This window comes from Lacerta agilis, chromosome 13 (assembly GCF_009819535.1).
Source record: "Lacerta agilis isolate rLacAgi1 chromosome 13, rLacAgi1.pri, whole genome shotgun sequence".
NCBI lineage: Eukaryota > Metazoa > Chordata > Lepidosauria > Squamata > Lacertidae > Lacerta > Lacerta agilis.
In genome coordinates, this window is record NC_046324.1 from 17,618,424 (window position 1) to 17,643,048 (window position 24,625).

At 47.2% G+C, this 24,625-nt stretch overlaps 1 protein-coding gene across 3 annotated transcripts in view; it reads left to right on the plus strand.

Annotated features, from left to right (window-relative positions):
• Positions 1–924: 924 nt before the first annotated feature.
• The window catches only part of NTRK3 (neurotrophic receptor tyrosine kinase 3), a 387,266-nt gene continuing 363,565 nt past the window's right edge, over positions 925–24,625 (plus strand). For all 3 annotated transcript variants that reach the window (XM_033167046.1, XM_033167047.1, XM_033167048.1), the window contains exon 1: positions 925–1,233. In XM_033167046.1, coding sequence (XP_033022937.1) covers positions 986–1,233 — 248 coding nt within the window. In that variant the 5' untranslated portion in view covers positions 925–985. The remainder of the gene's footprint in view (positions 1,234–24,625) is intronic.

The following is a 24,625-nucleotide window of genomic DNA, read 5'->3' on the forward strand; positions in this document are numbered from 1 at the left end:
CCTTTAAACAACCAACAAACAATCAATCGCCCACCGCGCAGGCTGAGGGGGTTCCCTCTTGCACCTCGGCATTGCACGGCGGAGGGGGGAAAAAGAGAAAATTAATCTCTCGCGCTATATCGCTTCCGCGCACATTACATCTTTCTGCAGCACTGCTGGGCGTGGGAAGGGCTAGCTGGCCGGGTTGGAGGGGACACACACACGACAGGAGGCGGCGGCGGCGGCGAAGGAGGAGGAGGCAGGGAGCCCCCCTCTTCTCGTGCCCCTCCATCTCTTCCTCTCCCTCTGCGTGGCGTTTTTTTCTTGCAGGTGTTTCAATTTTAATTCTGCCCGGTAGGTGGGACTTGGTGACTTTAAGCACCATCATATTCCCCCCCCCTCCCCTCTCTCTCGCTCTCTTCCTTTCCTCCTCTCCCTTCTCCTCCTCCTCCTCCTCTCCTCGCTGCCGCTGCTGCTGCCTTCCCCCCTCTTCTGTTGCAATCTTCACAAGTCTCTGGGAGAGCAGCGAGCGAGCGAGCGAGCTACGGTGGATCAACAAGGCACCGAGAAACGCCACCCGCACCGCGCACACACCAGCCAGCCAGCCAGCCGCGATGCAGCGCTCACCGCTACAGTAGGGGGAATAAGCCAGCCTCGCCGACCTGCCCATCATGAGTCCATCGAAGGAAGGATTTTTTCTCTACATGCCTCCGATTGCTTGAGGGTGGTTTGTTTTGTCTTTTTTTTTCCTTTTTGCTTCCTCCCCTGTCCTCGCCCCCCTTCTCCCTTAAAACCTCTCTCTCTCCCCCTCTCCTCTGTGTCCTCCCCTCTTTCCCCCTCCCTTTCCACAACCTCCCCCCTCTTATTTCTTTCTCTCTCCACCCCCCTCCTCTCTCTCTCTCTCGCTTTCTCTCTCTCTTTTTTGGATCCCCATCAGGCTTATTTTTTTATTTTTATTTTGTATACATCAATAATTCTTCTGAAATAAAGCCACAGCGAATCGAAGATGGATGTCTTGTTTTGTCCGACCAAATGTAGTTTTTGGAAGGTTTTCTGGCTCTGGAGCATTTGGGGAGACTTCTTGGTTTCCGTCTTGGGTTGCCCTGCCAACTGCCTTTGCAATAAGACCGAGATCAATTGCAAAAAGCCGGACGATGGGAACCTCTTCCCCCTTTTGGAAGGGCAAGATTCCGGCACGAGCAACGGGAATACCAGCATCAACATCACGGACATCTCTAGGAATATCACTTCGATGTAAGTCTTGTTTCTTCAACCCCCCACCCCCCAAAAATCCCTCCCTATTTCTCTCCCTCTCCAAAGCTGTGAATTAGTACATGCATGTGATATTTGCAAAGGGGGGGGAGAGAATGGGGGTGCCTTGTGTACCGTATAGATCAGATGCCCCATCCCATTGCTCTCTTTCTCTGTGTATAAAGATTGGGGCATGTGCATTTCACTGAATGCAGATCTCCCTTTGGTTCTCTTTCAAAATAAATAAATAAATAAAATGTGTGTGTCTGTGGGAGGGAGGGTGGGAGGGAGGCCCCTCCAAATCCCCCCCTCCTCCTCATCCCTCCTCCTGCTGCTGAAAAAAGCAACAGTTTGGATCAGACTTGCCATGGCTATGAAGTCAATAAGGGTTTGTTAGCACCCTCAGGAAGAGGGAACCTTTGGCTATGTGTGTGTCTGTGCATAGATGTGTCTGGAAGATCATGTACGCTGAAACCTCCAGTCTCCGGCTTGCTTTAACTGTGTCCGAAGAGGAACACACACTCTCTCTCTTTGGGAGACTTGCCATGATAATAGGATGGGTTTTCTCTCCCTTTTTCTCCACTCCAGTTCTCCTTTCTGTGTCCTCGTTTGTGCCTTCTCTCTCCCTCCTTCTCTCTCTCTCTCTCTCTCTCTGAAAAAGAAGCTTCACTGACCCTGCAGCTTTTCTCTGTTCAATGCACACATAGATTTTGGAAATAAGACAGGGAGGGCTGTCCCTTAAGTAGCTTATTTGAGATCACATTGTGACATATATTTTGTTGTTGTTGTTGTTTGTTGCAAACAAGGACTCTAATGCCAGAGCAGCTTTCCTGTAGCTTTTTCCCTCTTGCAGTGGATGTTTTGATCTCACAGTCACTGGGGTGGGGGTTGTGGAACCAGGGAAATACACACACACACTTAGTGGAGTGTCTTAAAAAAATTATTAAAATAAAATAAAGTGGTTGTTGTTGTTATTGTTATTGTTTTGTTTTTTTTTAAATCCAAGTTCCTTTATTCTTGTTAGGAGATCCTGGTGGTTAAATCTCAGGCAAAAGCCCATTGACCTGAGAGAGGCAAGCAAGAGTGAGTAAGTAAGAGAGGGAGAGTAAGGGGGAGAGGGACCACCCTTACCACTCTTCTTACAAGCTCCATCCATCTAGATTTTAATTCTGTATGTACATTCTTTATTTTAAAAAGAGCCATATCTGCTGAGATCTCTGCATTGTGTCGGTTTCCAACAATGCAGATGTATCTTTTCCTTTTTGGGGAGGGCTGGGCGATGCTAAAACTCTGAGCCGTTTCATTAGCCTAATGCTAATTGAAATAGGGTTATTGTGCAGCCTCAGTAAGTTGCCCGTGGGAGTCAAATTAGGGTGTGGGGGGGTGAGGAAAGTGGATTTCTTTATGATTTTTCCTTTGACAAGCAAATGCACGAAGGCCAGGACTGAGCAATGGAGGGAAGGGTTGATTATTGGTTAATTAAAAGCCCAGTTGTACCCAACACATCATAGAAGGGGTAGGACATAAGATGGAGACAGGTGCCTTAAGGATGCTCCTCTGTCTCCCCCCCCCCCACACCTTACCCAAAGGATGTGCTGTTCAGCCCTCTAAGTGCAGCTTTGGGGAAATGGCCCAAACATTCATTTGGAGAGCCGTGGCAATCTCATTGTTTATTTATTTATCTTTTTCTGCTCCATACAACTGGCGTGGCCGTCTTCAAAGCTGTCAGGAGTGGCCCTGCATGATTTACCAGGGATGGCTCTGTACAGAGGAACGGCTGTGTGTCCCAACCTGGCAAATACATCTACAAAAGTTACAAGACTTCAGGGACTTGGGTGGCTCGAGAAAAAAGGAAAGATGGAATTCTCTTTCGGTTTGCAAAAGCTTCCATGTTTGTGGTCACCTGGAGGTGACAGTAACTCGCCAGAGGCGACTGGGCAAGTGGCTGTTTTTGAAGCCCCCAGTATGTTCCTTTGTAGCTGCCCTATTATTGCCCATTTTCTGCTCTCCCTTTACTGAATATTCTCCCAATGAAAGCGCAGAAGCCTACTCTGGGTATGGCACCACCATCCGTTCCCAGATGTGCCCCATTTTTCTACTGTATGAGGAGTATTCCAGGAAATGCTAGGGAAAAAGTAAAAGAAAGTAATGTATTCTCAGTTTGGTGTGTTTTGGCCTTTTAGCTTTTGAAAGCACGTTTTGAAGGTGCTTTGAACCAGCGGAACCCAACCCCCCCCCCAAAAAAAAATCTTTAAATGAAACTATGTCTCAAAAGAGCCATTTCTAGCATTTTGCTCCATGTGTATTTAAGCCAGCGTGTCTATATCATAATCTGGACTGCTGGGGGAGATATGATTATGTGAATCTTTTGTATCCGGAAAATAACTTGACTGCTTTGAAAATGCTGATCAAGCTGCTAGCAAAGTAGATGGAGGACCCTTTCAAACTCCAGAATGAGCAGAGGTTGTATGTGTGTGTTTTGAGAAAGAGAGAGAGAGAGAAAATCTTTTTTTTTAATGTCAGGAAATGATCTGAAGTTGTCAGGTTCACCGGAGGATTGAATCTGTCCTTGATCCAACTTCAGCCTTTCCAAATCGCTCAGGAAAAGGCACCGTTGTTGTTTTACAGCCTGGTTGTAATATCTTGTGAAATTATAGTTTGGGGCTAAGGAGGAAGATTAATTGTTTTATTGAAAAGGTGTGGGAACAACCCTTTAAATGTGCTTAGGAAATATGTAAGGGTGGCAACATCATCAATGGCTGTCAACCACAATAGCTGAACTTCATGTTCAGGGGCAGTCTACCACCAAGTGCCGGATGCTGGTGACAAACAACAAAAGAGAGCTGATTCCTTCAAGCCTTGCTTGTGGGCTGCTCAAGGGGCATCCGACTGGCCACGCAGGGAAACAAAATGCAGAATTAGATTGACCCTTGCATTGTCTATTATGGTATGTGCAATTATGGAAAGACTATCAGTTTTTCCCCCTCCCCCTCCCTCCTCTGCCTATTAAAGAAGGTTACGGTGTGGGTGGGTGGAGGACTGTTTTAACAAAAGAAACATCCCGCAAGGTTATGGCAGATGAATGGGTTCAGAGAGAAGATCAAGGGATCAACCTTTTTCTTTCTTCCGTTTTATGCTTAAGCCCCCTGATTTGCCCAATAAGATGGTGCACAGCCCAGGTGACAGAGAAAAGGGATGGGGAGATGTGAGAGCCACCTGCTCTGGACTTCCCTCTGTGAAATGGAGTAACCTGCTTTCTTCATTAAAGATGGCCTAACTGGTTTATTGTGAGATAACAGTCTCTCTGTTTAAGCCCAATTAGGGGCTTTTAATTTCATTAACTGTGTTGCTTGGTGGGGGTCACTTGCTTTGGAGAATTATGATAGTTGGAGACTTCTGTTGGCTGCAGGTGCTTTCATGCGGGAAACGAAAAATCAAAATGATAGCCGCTCTTCAAAATAATTTCGAGCCTTCCTTTTCCTTCTTTTTAAGGAAGGAAGCCAGTGCTGCTTTTAGGCAGACTAAAGCAACTGCCTCGGGTGGCAAATGCTGAGGGTTGGGGAGTAGCAGCACCCCCCCAGCTTTTCCTCACAAGCCACTCCCCCTGCCACCCCCCCTGTTGTTGCCACAGGGTCTGTTTTGGCCCACGTAATTTGGCCTATTGCCTCTGGTGTGGAGGCGGATGCAATCCCACCACCAGTGTTGAAATAAGAGTCAGCTTCCAGTCCAATCAGTTCCATTGGGAGCTGGTGCCCATTGGGACTGGTGGGTCAGAGAAAGCAGGAGCCCAACAGTAGGTGGAGCAGCGCCCATTAAACCTAATGCTGTCTCCACCCTCTTCTCTGATGAGGCCTGCAGGTGCAACATTCAGACTTAAGGAGGAGGAGCTGACAGTCAGTCATACTTTCTGGAATGGTGGTAAGCAAGAAGGCAGGGGCTCACTAAGGTTGCCCTGTTCACCCTAATGGATCAGCCTTCACTGATCGGCTTCTGTACCCAGAACAGGAGGGGGCACCCTTATGTTCTTTTCCTCCCGCAGCAAAACATCTTTGGTTGGTTCTTACAAGAGCTTGGAATGGGAAAACTGGCACCACTTTGGAGTTATCCTGTCTAAGGCAAGATTGCTTCAGAAAGCGTCCTGCTAATGTCAGCTGCAAACAGGGCCCATGGTTGAGAGGCTGAGTAAGAGAAAGGTACTTGGCTTATTGTGGAGGAGAGATATTGACAGTTGCAGAGATGGCTAGCTGGAAGGGGAAGGACCACAGCTTGGTGGTGGGGCATGCTATGCATATGAGAACACCCAGACTCTTTCACTGGCTTCTTCAGGTAGGGCTGAGAGAGACTGTTCCCTCTCTCTCTCTCTCAAACCCTGGGAGGCCACTGCCAGTCAGTATAGGCCAGTAGTCTTCAACCATAAGAACCCAGGGAGAATCCTGCTGGATTCAATGGACCATCTAGTCCAGCATCCTGCTTTTACACTGGCCACTCAGATACCTTTGGGAAACCTTCAAGTAGGACCTGAGCTCAAGAACATTCTTGCCTCCATTTGGGGCTCCATTTCATAATCTTTTAATATATATTTGCATGGTGGTAGCGCTCCTGTTGTGACCCACCTTGGATCAGGCCAGTAGTGGGTCCTGACCCACCAGCTGAAGACCAGTGGTAGACAGTGCTGAGGCAGATTGACCAGTGCAAGTCAACTTCTTAATGTTCCTTAGCAGAGAAAGAGCTGGTGCTCATAAATCCACAGGCCTATCTACAAGCCAAGGTCTTCAAGTTGGCTGCAACCTGACTGTGTGCCCTCAATACCATATTAGCCACAGCGGTGGAACTATAATGTTTTCTGATATGTTGGTGTGGAGCTGTGTGTTTGTTCTTTCACTGATCTTGATTAGGTTGAGTTTGGCTGGTGTGGTTTTTTGGGGGGAGGGGTCTCAGCAGAAGTCTGCTTGGCTTCAAAACAACTGGGGAGGAGATGATAGCCAAAAGAGAAAAGTGAGAGGGAGCCTCTTCACCACAATAACTCATATTTTGAAACCGGCTCTATGCTCCCTGGCCTTGGGCCATCCCCTGGAGGCCTCCATCCTGATTATTGGGTTTTAAACATCAGATGTTCTTTATTATGGTGAAATAGTTATGTTATCATTGTTATGGCATGTGTGCCTGTAATACACACACGCCACAAAAAAATATGTAAGAAGCTGCCTTACAGAGTCTGGTTACTGCTCTATCTATCTTGGTGCTACATGTCCCAGGAGTAACCAATGTGGCACCTTCTAGATGCTCTTGGACTATAAGTCCCATCAGCCCCAGCCATCATTGCCAGTGATCAGGGTTGATAGTCCAGCACCATATGGAGAATACTGCATTGGTTACCTTTGATCTACTCTGACCAGAAGCATCTCTCCAAGATCTGAGGCAGAAGTTTTAAACTGGAGATGCCTTCTACATTTCAAGTATGTATCACTGATGCTGAGTGATGGATTAAGGTGCTTCCATGGAAAGGGTTTGTGAGTCATCAATAGCTCTGAATCAGCTTGCCAGATCTCATAATAGCATTTATATGGCACTTTAGAAGTGTTCATATTGCAAAGCATACATTAGCTTGTAAACTTTACAACAACCCCTGTGCAGGAAGTTCAGCATTTACTCCCTATGGGGTTGTGGGAAGCAGGTGGTGGTGTAGCTTGTATAAAGTAGCTTGCCTGAGGTCACCTAAAAGTTTGTGGTAGAGGTAAGATTGGGCACCCATACCTTCTTGGCTTCCTGCTCATCTGTTCTTCAAGCCCAGTGGTTAAAGTGTCAGTTGAAGACTGGATGGACTCAGTTGTGAAGCTCATTGAGTGACCTTGGACCAGACATCTTCTCTCAACATAAACTACTTCACAGGGAGGTCATGAAGTCATAAAAGGGACATCCTCCCTGGAAGGAAGGTGGATATACATGTAAACATGCAGTAAACAACCACAATCAACACTGAACTGACCCCTCAAGTTGATTGCCTTCAGTTCAGATGGACTAGCTTGATTGTTGGAAGTGGAAGCACCTTAATCATTCTATATCCATCCATCCATCCATCCATCCATTCATCCATTCATCCATTCATCCATTCATCCATCCATTTCATATCCACAGAGCTCAAGGTGGCACAGATGCTTCTCCCCTTTCTTATTTTATCCTAAAGATATCCCATCTCTCCCCTCCATATCTCTGAGAGGAAGAGTAGACTGAGAGATGGCGGCTGGCCCAAGATAATCTAGTGAGCATCATGGCTGAATGGGTTTTGAGCCCTGATTGCCCAAGTTCTAGCCCAAAACTTTAACCACTACCCCAGTTGTGCCAAAGCTCCAGTGGTAGCTCTACCCTGTTCCCACTCATCACCTCCTTCTTAGAGGTACTTCCTGAATTTTGTGGTTTGCCATTACAGTTTCTGATTAAACAACATCTCATGGAAGCTCCTTTAGCTCTTCCCTTGAACTATTGGGCAAGTTAATGGAGATGGAGTAACAGGTTGTTGAAAAACATTGGCATGTGAGTAGGATGAGGTGGGCAAGAACCTTTCTGGTCAGTTAATCAGTCACCCAGTTAGGAGCATAGGAAGCTTTCTTGTACCAAGTGAGATCATAAGTCTATCCAGCTTGACATTCTCTACACTAACTGGCAGTGACTCTCCAGGGTTTCAGACCACGAGTCTTCCCCAGTCCTATCCGGGCATGCTGAAGACTGAACCTGAAACATTTTGTATGTAGAGAGTGTGCTCTAGCATTTTGTTGTGGCCCTTCTGTTTCCATCTTGTTCCGCCTGGTATATGGCAAAAGGATCAACTGATGACCTTGACTGATCTCTCTTCTGTCATCAACGGGCTGGTTATGAGAGGTTCTTCTCAAAAGAGCTTTTCTCCTGAGATGATCATCTCTGTTCTCATGCTTCTTCCTGCATCTGGGAAGCATATAGATTTGAATCTGGCCAAAACATAACCAGGCCTTTATTTCACAGTGTTGGTTGAACCTTGACCAAAATCTGATGCATCTGATGGCCATGCTGGCTTGTTGCAATGGGCTTTCATTGCTTTTGCTTGTCTTTCTGCCTGCAGAATGGTGGCAACACAATTGGGCAGTGGTTATGGTAAAACCAAGGCTGAAGAGCCTGTGACCCTCCAGAAGTTGTTGGGCTCCCCCATCATCCATGACCATTGGCCATTCTTGAAGATGGTGATGGGAATTGGGATCAACAGCAACTAGAGGGCTTCAGACCACGGTGGCTGGTGCCCTTTGCAGCTGGTGAGGTGCCAGAACTGAATTCTGGTGAATTCCAGCTGAAAACAAGCCCTGGGTAGAACCAACTATTTCTAATTTTATTCCCATCCTTCTTCCTGCTGGGTTCTACAAGGGCAACACTGAGATTAAGGAGAAGGAAGATGACAGACTGCTATCTCCTGGAATGGTTTTAAGTAAGCAGGTAGGCAAGTAGGAACTGGCTGAGAGCAGCCTGAGATTGGTGGGGCAGCTCCCAGTTTGCCCAAACGGACCAGCCTCCCCTGTCTGCAGACCCCCCCAGCCCTGCTGTACCATAACCACTGCCCCATCACAGCCCCGTGACAACACCTGTGTTTGTGTTGTGCCTCTGATGGCTGCCTGCAGATGTGTCTACTGGAATGGTGATACCAGCCTGAGGTGCTGCAAGGTGGGGTGGCACTGGCAAAAGCCCAGGCACTTCCCCCTCGAAGCAAAGAACCCCAGCCTGCTGCCACCTTCCAAATTTGGCTGCTCTGCATCATCCGTTGCCTCGGCGTGATATGATCATCCTCGGTGTAACTCAGTCTGCTCGTTTAAATGCTTGTTGAGAAATTGAACAAAAGCCTCAATTAATTAACGTTCTGCTTTGGATGGGTTTTTCCTTTTCTCTCTCCACCCGCCCCCCCACGCTTCTCCTCCTCTCCTCTTCTCCTTCTGCTCTGTCTTCGTCGATCGCGAAGCTGTCATTTTTGTCGGGGGCGAAGCGAGTGCTGTATGCTATTGTGCGCTGCAAAAGAGAACCAAGGTCAGGGGCAACCGGAGAGAGTGGGAGAGTCTGAGAAAGAGAGGTGTGGGCCGGGAGAGTGTTACTTAGTGAGAACTCTGAAGCTTTCTCAGAGATCATGGCTCATGTCTATCTAAGGTGGAGGAGGTCTGACGAATCACTAGACTTTTATTTATTTCTTTTTGCCAGCACACACAGGGCAGAATAGAAGACAGTGCAGATTCGCAAGCGCCCTGCCCCCCCTCCAGATGGAGGAATTGTAGCTCAGTGGTAGAGCATCTGCTTTGTATGGAGAAAGTACGTTTCCGAGCACAATTCAAAGTGTTGGTGCTGACCTTTAATGCCCTGAATGGCCTCAGCCCAGTATACCAGAAGGTGTGTCTCCACCCCTATTGTTCAGCCCGGACACTGAGGTCCAGCTCCGAGGGCCTCCTGGCAGTTCCCTCCCTGCAAGAAGTGAGGTTACAGGGAACCATGCAGAGGGCCTTCTCGGTAGTGGCGCCCTCCCTGTGGAACACCCCCCCCATCAGATGTCAAGGAAATAAACAACCATCTGACTTTTAGAAGACATCTGAAGGCAGCTGTGTTGATCTTTTATCACTTTTATTATTATTATTTTTAAAAATATTCTGTTGGGAGCCGCCCAGAGTGGCTGGGGAAACCCAGTCAGATGGGTGTGGTATAAAAATAAATTTTACACACACACACACACACACACACACACACACACACACACATATATATATATATATATATATATATATATATATATATATATATCGGTAATTTAAAGACCCAGGTTCAATCCCTGGCATCTCCAGGCAGGGTTGGGAGACACACTTCTCTGAAACCCTGGAGAGAAGGCAGTCAGGGTAGAGCTGGGTGGACCAATGGTCTGACTCAGTCTCTTGTAGCTTCCTTTGTTCCTATGTTGATTGCTTTTGTGGAGGATAGAGAAGCAGAAGTTTGAATGCATGCTGAAAGTAGCCTACTGTACCAAGGCAAACTTTTTATTAATTGCTCTGTCCACTCTTGCCTCTGGCCTTGTCTGTCACTCTTATGTGGCTCCTGGGAGGAGAATGTGGCCCCCAGCCTGAATAAATTTTCCTCACCCCTGCTGTGTGCAGAGAGCTTAAAAAGCTGATTCCCAGATGTGTGTGTAGAGGCACCACTAATATCCATGATACACTTGCTAGTGTGAAATGAGATGTTAAGGCCTTTTCTGAGCCCAAAGTGTTCACCCACAGTGCATTCATGAGCTTAGTCTTACCTTCTCTCCCCTCCATTATAATTTACTTGGGTGTGTGTGAAAGAGAGGTTTAAGCCCCTCCCTTGGCCATGAAGCTCAATGAGTGACCTTGAGTGGACTGCATTTTCTCCCTGTCTAACCTACCTCACAAGCTTGTTGTGAGTAGATGCAGTGGTGATGACTATGCCATTGCCCAGTAGCCTGAGTTCCTTGGAGGAAGAGCACAGCAAGAGCAAGGCTTTAGCCCAGGGGTCTCCAAACTAAGGCCCGGGGGCCGGATGCGGTCCAATCGCCTTCTAAATCTGCAGACGGTCCGGGAATCAGCGTGTTTTTACATGAGTAGAATGTGTCCTTTTATTTAAAATGCATCTCTGGGTTATTTGTGGGGCATAGGAATTCGTTCATTCCCCCCCCCAAAAAAAATAGTCTGGCCCCCCACAAGGTCTGAGGGACAGTGAAATGGACCCCTGCTGAAAAAGTTTGCTGACCCCTGCTTTAGCCCCTCTTTATCAAGGTGTGTTCAGAGCATTCAGTACCCCTCCCACCAATGCACGACAACAGGGATGACTTACCCGGTCTGCATGAGTAGGCGTTCAAGGTTTCCCTCCTCCTAACGAGCACTGACTTGTGCAGAGACACAAGGAGAGAGGGGTTCTCTTCTACCAATGGGCAATACCTACCCCCTCTTTAAAAATAACCCTTTATGGGGTTAAGGGTGAAGGGAACCTCCAATTTTAATAGGGAAAAATATTTCTCTTATCAGATGTTGGGGCAACACTGCTTTAATGAGCTAGCTGGGCTTCCGAGGAAAAGCAGGCAGAGCCCTCCTGTAGAAGAGTGTGGTTCTCTTGGCTTTCTGTTGAATAGCTGGAGACCTGAGTCTTCTTTCCCAAAAATGATGCAAATAGTTCTGTCTTTATGAATCCAGGGATCAGGTCTCAACTGTGAGCCATTAAGCTCTCCTTGTCCCTTGAGAGTCACATGAGCAGAGCCATTATCTGTTGTCATGTAGAACTGGGCACAATCCTTGGGTGAACAGTTGTTCCAGAGGACAGGACATCACCTGAACATTATCTCCGGAGACCTGATGTTTTGTCCCTCCTTCCCTCCCTCCTTTGGATAAACCGTGTATAACCGACAAACAACGTTGATCTTCACCTCCTCACAAGGACCACATTGTCTTGCTACAAGATGCATGCTGACCTTTGATGCACTGGCAGAATCCAAGGCCTGTGGACCGTTGGCTATGAGTTACGTTTGCAGTTCCCATTCATTAAACTTGAGAGAAAGTGTGTGCTTAGCCTGGCTCATTTGCTTTATTTAATCACTTGGGGCAATGGTTTTCAAGCAGCGTCCTAGGGAAGCCTAGGGTTCTCTTACAGCTTCCCAGGAGTTGCTTAAGAAAGTAGATCAGTAGTGGTGGACAAGCTTCCTTGAAAGTCTGTTTGCCCATTGCAGCTGATCTTCTGCATCCTCACCATACTACAATTTCCAATATTCTTTTTGAGAAACCATCCCAATGCAGTCCTAGGCCTAATCTGGGTAGGACTGGGTAAGACTCCTACCATAGGTTTCCCAATGCTATAATAAGGGAATTTCCCACAAAAAATGAAAAGGTTGACAGCTATGCTCCTATCTGATACCCTGGAGACCAGTCTGTATAGACAATAGGAGCTAGATGGACCAATGGTCTGGCTCTGGATAAGGCACTTCCTGGTTCTACACCAGCTTTCAATCATGTGATGCTTAGCAGTAGCATTTCAGATTACATGTTGAAACGTTTTCCTGTTTCAATGCTTTCACATATCTTCCCATATACATAAAAATGTAAGACTGTTGTCACGCTGCAGTTTTTGTGGTTGTTAATAGCAGCGGCAACCTCTAGTTAAAAACTGTCTACAGAACTTGCATACTGGGAAGAGAGCTCTGGTCTTTCATTCTCCTTGATATGCTAGTCTTCAAAATGTAGGGAGTAGTTGGCCAGGGCATCATTTAAACATGAGATCCCCACCTAAATCCTGATGTGGAATGGACTGACAACAGAGGAATCTCAGGAAACAGTATATTGTGGGTGCTTCTCCACTAGGCATTTATATTTCTGTCTGTCTGTCTGTCTGTCTGTCTGTCTGTCTGTCTGTCTGTCTCTCTTTTTAAATAAATTGAAATATTTTCATATATAACGGTCATGTCTCCTTTTTGACAACCAGGCATTTTTTTGGGCGATATTTCCAGATCCTCACTGCCATTGCACTGTAGCCCTTTTTTTGGTGTGAATTGTCTATAGTAGTATTGTCTCACTTGTGGCTGTGGAATGGTGAATGTCCGGAAGCCCATTTTGTCCCATACAAATTGGTTGCTCAATAAGACTGGCAAGTGAGGCCCTGTGGATTTCCTTTCCATCAGAACTCAAGCGAGTGGGTGACAGCAAAAGGCCCTCTTCAGTGGTGGCCCCTTGACTCTTGAATGCCCTCCCTCCATTTTCAGAAATGGCATGCCTCTGAATACCAGTTGTTAGGAACTGCAAGTGGGGGGTGGAGCTGTTGCGATCAGGCCCTGCTTGTGGGCTTCCCCTTAGCGCATCTGGTTGGCCACTGTGAGAACAGGATGCTGGACTAGACAGGATCTCTTATTATGTTCTGATGGTAGTTGACCTGGTGCAATCATTGCTGTAATGTAGATGTCTGGCTACTATGGTACAATTTTCTGTAGCTTATAATGAGCAACAATGGCTTTTATATCCCCCTTTTTGGTTGCTGATTAGTGATTTTCATTATTTACTGCTATTTCATTCTTGTCTTAGGGATGGGATTTTTGTGTGTGTGTGCGTGTGCGTGCATGTAATTTACTTTTATGAGCCTATTGTAAGCTGCCTTCTGCATTTTTATGACGGAAAAGTGTGATGTATGCATTCATGGAAGTTGTTAGTAATGGGATGTAATTCTGCCTCTCTAGACCCAGTGGCCCTCTCCTCTTCCTTGCTGCCATTGCTATTGCCATTGCTATTGGTGGTGGTTAGAAACATGGACATAGCCGGGGGTGGGGTGGGGACAGGGGATCAGCAGCCTCGCCTAAACCAAGTAAATAAAATTAAAATACTTAACTAAAAGTAGAAATAATCAGAATATTTGAAAGGTCACTTAGATGATGTTGTGGCGCATTCTGGTGACACAACTGGAAGCCTGATTGAGAGACAGTTTGGCTTCTGCAAACTGACCAATCATGTTACAGGTAGCTAAGTCCTGCCCTCCCGTCCCCCTCACAACATAAGTCCTGGCTATGCCCATGGTTATAAAAAGTAGGGTGGGGAATCAACCAGGTTCCGCCCCCCTCCCTGTTTCAGTAGCTGGTCAGAGTAAGGCTGGCGAACCTGACAAACTTCATCAGTCTCAGCAGACTTCGGGGGAATTGCTGCAGAGGTGAGGGGGAAAGCCTTGTCAGCTTCGCCATGTAGGCACATAAATGCTGGAGCAGGTGGCGATATATAATGTAATACATTTTAAAAGCACCTGTGAAATGGAGAAGGTTATCCTCCCACCTTTGCAGCAACTCTGGGGTGCGGGGAATGACAGAGCTGGTCAGTTTTGCCAGCTCTGGGTGCTGAGGTTGGTTGGGGGCGCGGAGAGGCTTGTCAATTTTACCACAGGGTTTTTGTTGTTGTTTTTTTTAATGGTGGAAGCAGATGATTGATGTCACTGTTTGGGTTGGGGAGGGCTGCAGTTCCCATTTGTACCAGAACTGCACAATGCCCCCTCCTTGCTAAAGACGAGTGGTGTTGACATCAACATGTTAGGAAAGCCAAACGAAAGCTTTCTGTTTGCCATCGCCCCAAGCATCTTGGAGGCTTAAGGGTCAGTTTATCAATTTTTGTGGCAAGCAGTAAAGCTTTTTCTGGGCTATATCATTTCAAGCTCTCTCTCTCTCTCTCTCTCTCTCTCTCTCTCTCTCTCTCTCTCTGTCTCTCTCTGTGTGTGTACATCTCAGAATGCAAATGCACCTCCATGCTTGTGGAAAAAACAACATTATCAGGAGGGAGGCTAGACTGAACCTCTTTCCTTAACATATCTTGGGTGCAGAGGAGTCACAGACAGATGGTATGGTTCAGTAAGGATGGTGGTCAGCATCCAGGACAGGTTAAAAAAGATATTAGGCAAAAAACAACAACCCCACATGTCACTCACTTTCTTCTTCAAGAACTTTTCTCCCCCTTTCTCATGAGTTGCTATGTGTTTGAAACAAAGTCTGGGGCAGTGGTGGGAAGCCTTTGGCCCTCTTGGTATCTATTTAGTGAATTTATAGGCCACTTTATATTTCATCAGAAATCACTAAGTGGTTTACAGATCCCAACAAGAAGGAATTGATGCGAGAAATACAATATGAATTCTGCATTCGAATCCCAACAACACCACTACTACAGATAGTACAGTACTTGGAAGTGCCGCAGCAGAGATCATTCCATCTGCAACTGAAGTGTTCAAATGGTTACTACTGTAATCGGCTAAGTCAGCTAGCCAAGAGGGGGCACTGCTTAGCAACCAGGCAGAGTGGCATGATTTCATCTTATTTTATTAAGAAAATTTACATGCTGCTTGTTTGTAGTAAAAGCTCTAAGCGCTTTACAAGAGATATTAAATGATGTCTACCGAAGTAGTACATGTTCTGATTGGCTGTGTAGTTTTAAGTGTGTGTGTGCGCGCGTGCGTGTGTGCACACAAACACACATTTGGTGTCTTTGATTGACATAGCTGGAATGTGTATACGGTCTGTACAGGAAAAATACAGCTGATCTAAAACATCTCAGAAATTAATTTTTCTGGCAGATTTCCCCACCAAAGTTCCATTTCTTTTTCCTTAGCGTTTTCTGAACTGTAAGGAATTTGAATCCTTCCTCTGCAGAATATTTCACATAATAATAATAATAATAATAATGATAATAATAATAATAATAATGCCCCATCCAGATTTCAATACCCACAAACAGTTTAGAGAATTCTGAGAGTGGACCTTATGAATAAGAATTAGGGTTGATTTATGTTGGTTGCTGGGACGCGGGTGGCTCTGTGGTCTAAACTACAGAGCCTAGGGCTTGCCGATCATAAGGTTGGTGGTTCCAATCCCAGCAACGGGGTTGGCTCCTGTTGTTTGGTCCCTGCTCCTGTCAACCTAGCAGTTCGAAAGCACATCAGGTGCAGGTAGATATATAGGTACTGCTCTGGCGGGAAGGTAAACGGCATTTCCGTGTGCTGCTCTGGTTCGCCAGAAGCGGCTTAGTCATGCTGGCCATATGACCCAGAAGCTGCCTGTGGACAAACGCTGGCTCCATCGGCCAGTAAAGCAAGATGAGCAACGCAACCTCAGAGTCGTACGAGACTGGACTTAACAGTCAGGGGTCCCTTTACCTTTCCCTTTATGTTGGTTGCTATGAATGATCTACCTACCATGGAATGACAAGGTCATATGCACAAATGCAAACCTAGGAACATAAAAAGCTGCCTTATCTCATTCATCTGTTTACCTCCGTATTGTCCACTCTCACTGGTAGAGACTCTCTGTGGTTTCTTCCACTAATTTAAATGAAATCCCCGCTTAATGCAACAGGTCCATGAATGACTTGCATGTGTGAACCTGTTCTGCTGAAAACAGTGGTGCAGGCTGCCTTGGGAGTCTGTGGAAGCCCCTTCTTGGAGATAATCAGGTGGAAGTTGGGCCAATGTCTGCTTGGAGTGCATTTGGGTAGCTGCTCTCAAGCTAAGACGTTGCTCAAGACGAGGGCTGGGTAACCCTTTTCTGCCCATGGACAGCATTCACACCCTCCAAGTGTTATTTTCCAGGGACAGTCCTGGATATACAGAAGGCGTCCCGGATTCTGATTTGATCCCGGAATGTCCTGCTTTTCCTTAGGACATCCCTATTTTCATCAGAGAAATGTTGGAGGGTATGGAGTAATGCGACCCCTGAGCCAAAGAGATAAGTAAACTATACAAGCTTTAGAAGAAGAAGAAGAGTTTGGATTTGATATCCCGCTTTATCACTACCCGAAGGAGTCTCAAAGCGGCTAACATTCTCCTTTCCCTTCCTCCCCCACAACAAACACTCTGTGAGGTGAGTGGGGCTGAGAGACTTCAAAGAAGTGTGACTAGCCCAATGTCACCCAGCAGCTGCATGTGGAGGAGCAAGGAATCGAACCCGGTTCACCAGATTATGAGTCTACCGCTCTTAACCACTATACCACACTGGCTCTCTATACAGGGCTGACTTCAGAAGCCGCCCAGAGTGGCTGGGGCAACCCAGTCAGATGGGTGGGGTCTAAATAGTAAAAATATTATGATGATGATGGAATAGGACATCCCTATTTTCATCGGAGAAATGTTGGCAGGTATGAGATAGCAGCATTCAGTCTCCATGCCTGAGGTTCTGAATGCTGCTCTCCCTCGCCTGTGTCCATGAGATGATGGCCGCCCTCGTCCACCACCATCTGTAGGTCTCTGGTTGACCATGAATTTGTGCTTGGGTTGAAGTGACACTGACCACATTCTCACCATGTATTTAAAGCACTATTGTACCACTTTAAAAACACATGACTTCTCCCAAAGTGTTGTTACGAGACCCCTATTCCCCTCCCAGAGCTAGAATTCTCAATGTTTCCTGGGGAAAGGGTTTGATTGCTATACTACTCTGGGAATAATTGTAGCTCTGGGAAGGGGGTCTCCTAGCAGTTCTCAGCACCTTAAACCAGGGGCATAGAAAGGGAGGGACGGAGGGCCCCGGGCAGCGCCCCTGCTGGGGGTGACACATCGGGGGGCGCCCCCGCCCCCTGGGCTTTTATTTTATTTTAATTTTAGTTTTTTTTTCTTTTTAGGCTATTTCTAGGTGTCACCCCTCTCGCTGGCTGCCCCTGCGGCTCCGCACCAGCAGCACCGAAAATAGCCCCCCCCCTTCCAGTGGCGGAGCTCGGCATGGAGGCAAGGGGTGGGCCAGCAAGGTGGGGTGCCACCCCCCTCCTCGCTGGCCCGCCCCTTGATTCTATGCCGAGCTCCGCTGCTGGCTGGCTTGCAGAGCCAGGGCATGGAGAGGGGGTGGCCCGCTCCCTGCCCCCACTTGTGCTCCGCCAAGGGATCCCGGGCAGCGGATTCAGGAGTCTTTGCAGCCCACAGAGACTCCTGAATCTGCCACCGGGCACCCGGAATCTCCCGAAGCCGCGGTGCGGCACCCCCAGGGGGCGTGCGTGCGTCATGACGTCATGACGCACGCACACATGCACTGCGGTGCCCCGCCCCCAGGGGTGCCTCTTGGCTTCCCGCCCCCAGGCAGCCAAGGGGCTAAGAACGCCCCTGCCCTTATCAAAGTAGTGTAGTGGTGTAGTGGTTAAGAACGGTAGACTCGTAATCAGGTGAACCGGATTCGCGTCTCCGCTCCTCCACATGCAGCTGCTGAGTGACCTAGGGCTAGTCACACTTCTTTGAAGTCTCTCAGCCCCACTCACCTCACAGAGTGTTTGTCGTGGGGGAGGAAGGGAAAGGAGAATGTTAGCCGCTTTGAGACTCCTTCGGGTAGTGATAAAGCGGGATATCAAATCCAAACTCTACTACACTTCCCAGGATTCTTTGGGGGAAGCTATGCAGGTTCACAGTGCTTTAAAGGGAGGCCACTATCTCCCTGACCTGCAGGCAAAGGGCTTCTTTAAACCCCCCCCCCCTCTTCTACCCCCAGCATGAGGTCCTGTAGCCTTTTCTGGCTATGCAATTCAGTATCTCCCTCCCAGAGAAAAGCCCAAAGGGAGGGTAATAGCAGCATCAGGAGTGAGGATCTTGACAAGGGGGAAATTCTGCCAGAGCCTCCGCCACTGGTGACACCAGAGGTGCAAGGCTGAAAGAGCCCTTTGCTTTTTAGTTCAGTTGCCTATAGCATTCTGCTATAATCCAGGGGTGCGCTTCAAGTTTATGCCTATCCAGAGGGGCGCAGAGATAGCTCACGGAGGCTGGATCGAGCAGCTAGTTGCGTAACTTATTGATGCCCGCACCTTCTAAGATGTTTGTTTTAATGAATCGACTAGGGAGCCCGGTCTCCATTCAGCAAACCCAGCCCTACCCAGCCCCCTCCTATGGTGTTGCTGTCGTTGTAACATTTGGTGCTGCGTAGGGCAGTTCTCACGTTCTCTGCTTGCTATGTGATGCTGTGGGAGGGATGCTGGTACCCTAGCAGTGTGCGTGGGGGGGGGGGGAAGCTGGCGTAGAGGAGTTGGGCCATCTGGCCACCCCTTACTTCTCTGCTTCAGCTGTAGCTCTGGAGTGAGGACCCTGCTGGCTGCCTCATCCCACCACCCTCCCTCCCTGTGCGTATTTCTTCTCCATGGGGACTCTGTCTGTGTGGGGAACAGTGCCAGCCATCTGAACCTACTCTCTTGCGTCATGGTGGATAAAAGGGCGAGCGTTTTGGTCTCTGAGGTGCTGTTTGTCTCGTCGAACAGCCAAAACTAAAAAGGGGGAAGGGGACGTTCAGGGAGACTGTTTCTCAAGGCCGGTGGCAGATGCTCAAAAGCTCGGCCTTGAAAGCAAATTGCGTTATCGTTCCTCGGGAGACAGATGGGCAACCTGTGGCTCTCCCTCCCTTAACCCAGTTTAGCGCATCCTTTGGCCTGATCTCCAATGCGTGGCAAGGGGGAGAAAAGGGGGGAAATGGGGGGCTGTGTGTGTGAGGGGGGGGGGAGAAGGCAGAGAGCGAGAGAGAGGTGGTGGAAGTGAGTGTGTGAGTGAGAAAGAGGGATGGCCATGAGTGTGTGGGTGTGTGGTGGGGTTTCACTGGGTATGCACATATGTTTATGAGGGAGAGAAGGGTGGCAGTGAGTGGGCAAGAGAATGGCAGAAAATGTGTGAGTGAGGGGGTGGTGGCCTCATCTGCATTTCATGGAATCATAGAATTGTAGACTTGGAAGGGACACCAAGAGTCATCTGGTCCAACCCGCTGCAATGCAGGAATCTCAGCTAAAGCATGCATGACAGATGGCCATCCAATCCTGCTCGCTTTTGATTCTGGACCTGTCCTCTGCCAATTTGCAGCCCTCCCCCCCCCCAATCTCTATGCTCGTCTTATTGAGCAATGGTAACATTTTTGTTTGACAGTATTCCATCTCTCAGATCCAAAGAGCTCCACAAGGTGGCATAGAGCCCCACAATGGGAGGATGCCTTGCTTGTTTGCTGATGACCTCCCTTGCGAATGGTCACAGTGCTTATTTTGCATGTGTTTGAGTTTTAGCTCCATTGTCCTGGGCTGGAACCCTCTTCGGGCACCCTTCCTCCTTGCAATTGACATGGGGCGGTAGAGGAAGTGGGGATGATCATGCCCACCACTCGCTGCCGTTGTTGCCCTCCATGACTTGGAGGGTGACTGTCCGCAGCAGGGAAGTGGTGGCTGCCAACTTTGATGGCTTTAAAGTGGAAGATAAGGCTACCAACTGCTGCTAGCCACAATGGCTATGTTCCGCCTCCACTGTTGTGCCTTAATACCTGTTGCTGAGAGTCACAGGAGGGGACTGATCCAGCTGGCTCTTCTTAAGTAATTTTGATTCTATTCTGCTCAAGTAGACTCCCTGCGCATTTAGAGTCCTGGCTGTCAACTTGACTTCTAAAATTGAATCAATGCATTGGGATTCTCCACCCCACTTTCTAATAATAATAATAATAATAATACAACTGTATTGAACACTGATTGCGTATTTGACCTTTTGATTACAGGCAGCGGTGTTCTATGGTGGCAGGGAAAGTAGGTGGTAGGAAGAAATAACCAAATGGGTCTTGGATGGACAGGGGGCTGGAAAGTAAATTATACCTGACTAGCCCAGAAGCCAGTCGATTGACTCATGCAGGAGAAAGCTTCCAAATAGTGGGCAAGAGGGAGAGATGCACTTCAAAGTCTTGGGTTAAAAGGGAAACCATCAGCTTCCTGAGAGCAAAGGAAATTGCGGGGTGGTTTGCACCTTGGTTTCTTTAACAAGCAACAAATTGCCTCTGAAACAAGTGGGTGGAACCTGAGTTGCACACAACTAAGTTGCACTTGGAGTAGACCCATTGAAATGAATGGAGCAGGGCTATTTTTCAGCCGGGAATCAGTTCTGGCACCTCTCAAGTGGGCGCCATTATAAGAGAAAAAGGGAGGCTTTTGTGGTGAGTTCCAGCACCTCTTTTTCTAGAAAAATAGCACCGAGTGGAACTCATCCTCCAGTAGTCTGTGGCAAAGGGGAAATCAAATCCCATGATGTTCTTTGGGTTACAGAATCTGTTAAGTTGTGGGTGGACACAGCAGACGACACAGTGATTTCCAAGCAGCTCTTGTTTATTCTCAGGCTGGAACAGAAGTGAACTGAAGGCCTCAGCAGCCTGCTTATATAGAACTCAGCTACAAAGCAACAGTAACAACTTTCTGTAGTTAACCAATCCCTGAACGTCACTTTACAATCCCTCTTTTGCATATGCTGACCTGAGTGAAAACTGCAGCAGAATGAACTATATACACACACCCCTAGTGGCCTAGGGTGAGAACTTCAATACATAACAGAATCTCTTGGGCAATAGAATCTACTAGTGGATGCACTGGGGATGACTCTCAAGCGTGCCTTCCTTCATACTGCTGCCTTCCATGACTTCCAACCATCATTCAGCATTCCGTGGGGAAGCAGATGTGCCCAGTAACCGCTGGGCTGATTTTGGGGTCCCCCTTTTAGGTTTCTTTCGAAATATGTTCTGTACTTCTCCACATCTTGGGGTTACCCCTCTCCCCCCCCCCCCAAGTTGGCTGATAGCTCGCTTTTGTGTGTGTCTGTTAAGGGTGGAAGGCTCTTGTCAATTTCGGTTCTCTCAGTTACTCCATTCCCCCAATCTTAAATTCAGTTCTTCATGTTTCTGCAGCAATTGGAGGTTTTTGTTTTAAAGAAATCTCCATGAAAATTATCCAGTATTTTAGTGCAAATTTATCCGAATAAACACATTTATATGCCATTTTGACTAATGTACACATTTTTTGCAAGCAATTTCTCCTCATATAATGCATTTTGCCTTAGTTCTTTTCACTCATGTGTCTGCTTTTATGCACGTCTTCCAATAGATGCATTTTTGTGAACATTATTTGGTTGGAGAATTGCATCACAAAATTCAGTTAAGTGTGCATTTCAGAAAATGGCTGTCTTTCAGTTCTCATATTGTTTTGAGAAGGGCAAATGTGATGTATTGGGTTTTAAATGTGTACTGAACTGAATTCCCTCACCTATTGCCTGCAGTGCCCTTTAGGCAACATGAGCAGGGGCACTAAGGACCTAAATGTTGGAAATAGTGCCATAATTATTCCCTTTAGTGAACCTTTGTACAAGTGTTTGTGAAAGAGAGCCAGTGGCAATTTGCCTTCTGCTGATGGTCCTTTTGAATCTAACTCTTGGTATTTTTAATATATATTGGTTCCTTCCCATGTACAAATCGCCTATACAACCCTGTATGGTAGGTACAATTCATTTGCATCACAAATTGACCAGGGTGTGTGTGTGAAATCATGGCCTGCCTTGAGTCTGCCTAATGAGTACATGGCAGAGGTGAGGATTTAGACAGGGAGCCATTGTTGCAGTGTCAGAGTCAGGCTAAGGAGATTCATTTTCAAATCCTTAGTAGGTGACCATGGGCCAGTCTCTCTCCTCTCTCTCTCTCGGTTTCTGACTAACCTACCCCTCAAGTGGATAAAATCTGGGAGGGTGAGAATCATGTATGCTGCCCTGATCTCCTTGGAGGATGTGCAGAATAAAAAAAAATTAGGGGGTTTCCTGATTTGCATAGCCACTGTGCTATGCAAGCTCCTATACAGACCCTTGACAGATACTGCAGTTGAAGTGACAGAAGAGGTGTGTGAACGTGAGAGAAGGAGAGAATCAGCACCCCATAGCAAAATAACTTTGTGTACAATTATTGGCATCTCTTCCTAAATTGTTGATAGAAGACTCTTTCGAATTACAAATGCAGGAACACTCCACCCTCACACCTCCAAAGGTTCAGTTTTAGACAGTGGAGGAGTACAAATTACTTACCACCAGGAGAGCCTATCCTGTGTGTTTCTGAATGTGCTTCTGGAAGTAGGCAACAAGCTCAGATAAGTGACTCCATGCAGAGATGCGACAAGCAGCCTCCTCTGAGGGCAATCAGTTTGGCTGGCTCTCTGTGTCATTTCAGCATGGCTACCTGCAGCTTTTGCCCACATCACCAGTTACTGAATGTTTCAATTTATTCCTTAAGCTGTGATTGAGCAAAGATAACCCTGGTGAAGGCTGAATGGAAAGTAGGTAGGGCAGAGTAGTAAAAATCAATATGGAGAGACAACAGGCAGCCTTATCTGTGGGTGGAAATTCTGGGCTCCCCGGAGTCCTCAACTTCTGAATCTCTGGGCATATGCAAGTGGGTACTGTCTTTGGCCCACTGTTTGCTAATGACTCAGTTACAGGATTTCTAATGCCAGGACTGCATTGGGTTCTGGAGATCAGTTACGGTAGATGAGCAACTTTCAAGCTTTATTTCCGAGGATGAGTTTTCAGGTTGGCCTGATTGCCATGGGACCTTCAGTGCATTGCAGAGGTTTTATTTAATATAATTTTATTTTCAATATTTAAAGCTGCCATTCAGAGTTTACCCTTGATTAGGAGGTGTAAAATCTTGAGCAGGTGCTTAGATCTCACGGGACGTCACACCAGTGAGGTCTGTTAGGCTACCCCTGCCCCATGTCTACCGAGAAGGGGTTTTCACACATTACAGTCAATGAGTGTTCAACCAGTGTGCCCCAATAGTTGAACGGTTATTCTGATGTAACATCGAACAAGTGTACGGCTTGCGTACACAACACCTGAAATATACAAATCAGCAATTGTACACAGATGCTCTGCTACTGAGTTACAGCTCTTCCTCTAAAGGAAGTGGCAAAAGCAATTATTAGGGGAGCAAGTCATTAGTCCATGACATATATGGGACCTTATTATACCATGAATGAAAATGGGGGTAATGAATGGGATAGCAGGATATATACACATATATATTGGGGGGGGGAATGCTCTACTCCTTGGAGTCGCCCCTGCTTTCAGAAAAGTTCACTCACCTTTCTGATCTCGCCCTATGAATCTTCTAAGGAACTGCATCTTTCCCCAGAAGCACAGTGTGAAAAACTTGCTGGAAGCCTGTCAGGTCCAGTGGATCAGGGAATCCACTTGCTTTCTGAGTGCTCTTTATAAATAGGCTGGGATCTTACACACACCGGAAAAGACAGAACCATCTAATTTTAGAAGGCAGCAGGAGGGGAAGCAGGAGGCTATGTGGCTGAAGGTTGCTTCCCCCCCCTTTGCATCTTGAAGTAACGAGGGCCCTCTTGCCAGTCTCTTTCCCATATCTAAAAATATACCATGCAAAGGAAGGTTTATGTGCCTTAATTCTTCCTTCCAAGGAAGCAGCGTGCGCCAAGAATTTGGGAGCAGCTCAGTGGTACCCGAATCTCTCTTTGGAAATAGGCTCAGGGGATTAAACACTTTTTTCCACTGTGTGTATTTGTGCAATCCTGGGCTAAACTCTTTCCAAACACACACTCACACACATGCACAAGAGGCAGTTGGGGGAGCAGATTGATAGGACCAGCCTATGTTGAAAAGGCTTCCCGGCACTCCAGGGGACAGGTTGACCACTTAGAGCACCCTCCAAAATAAAAACAACAACACTGATTTTCATTATCCCCATACGTTAATAAATATGCAGATTTAGAAGGATTAAAAGGTAAAGGTAATGGATCCCTGACAGTTCAGTCCAGTCGTGAACGACTCTGGGTTGTGGCACTCATCTCGCTTTATTCACCGAGGGAGCCGGTGTTTGTCCACAGACAGTTTTTCCAGGTCATTTGGCCAGCAATGACTAAGCTGCTTCTGGCAAAACCAGAGCAGTGCACAGAAAACGCCGTTTACCTTCCCGCCCGGAGCGGTACCTATTTATCTACTTGCACTGGTGTGCTTTCAAACTGCTAGGTTTGAAGAAGCTGGGACAGAGCAATGGGAGCTCACCCCATCGCGGGGATTCGAACCGCTGAACTTCCTACCAGCAAGCCCTAGATTCAGTGGTTCAGACCAC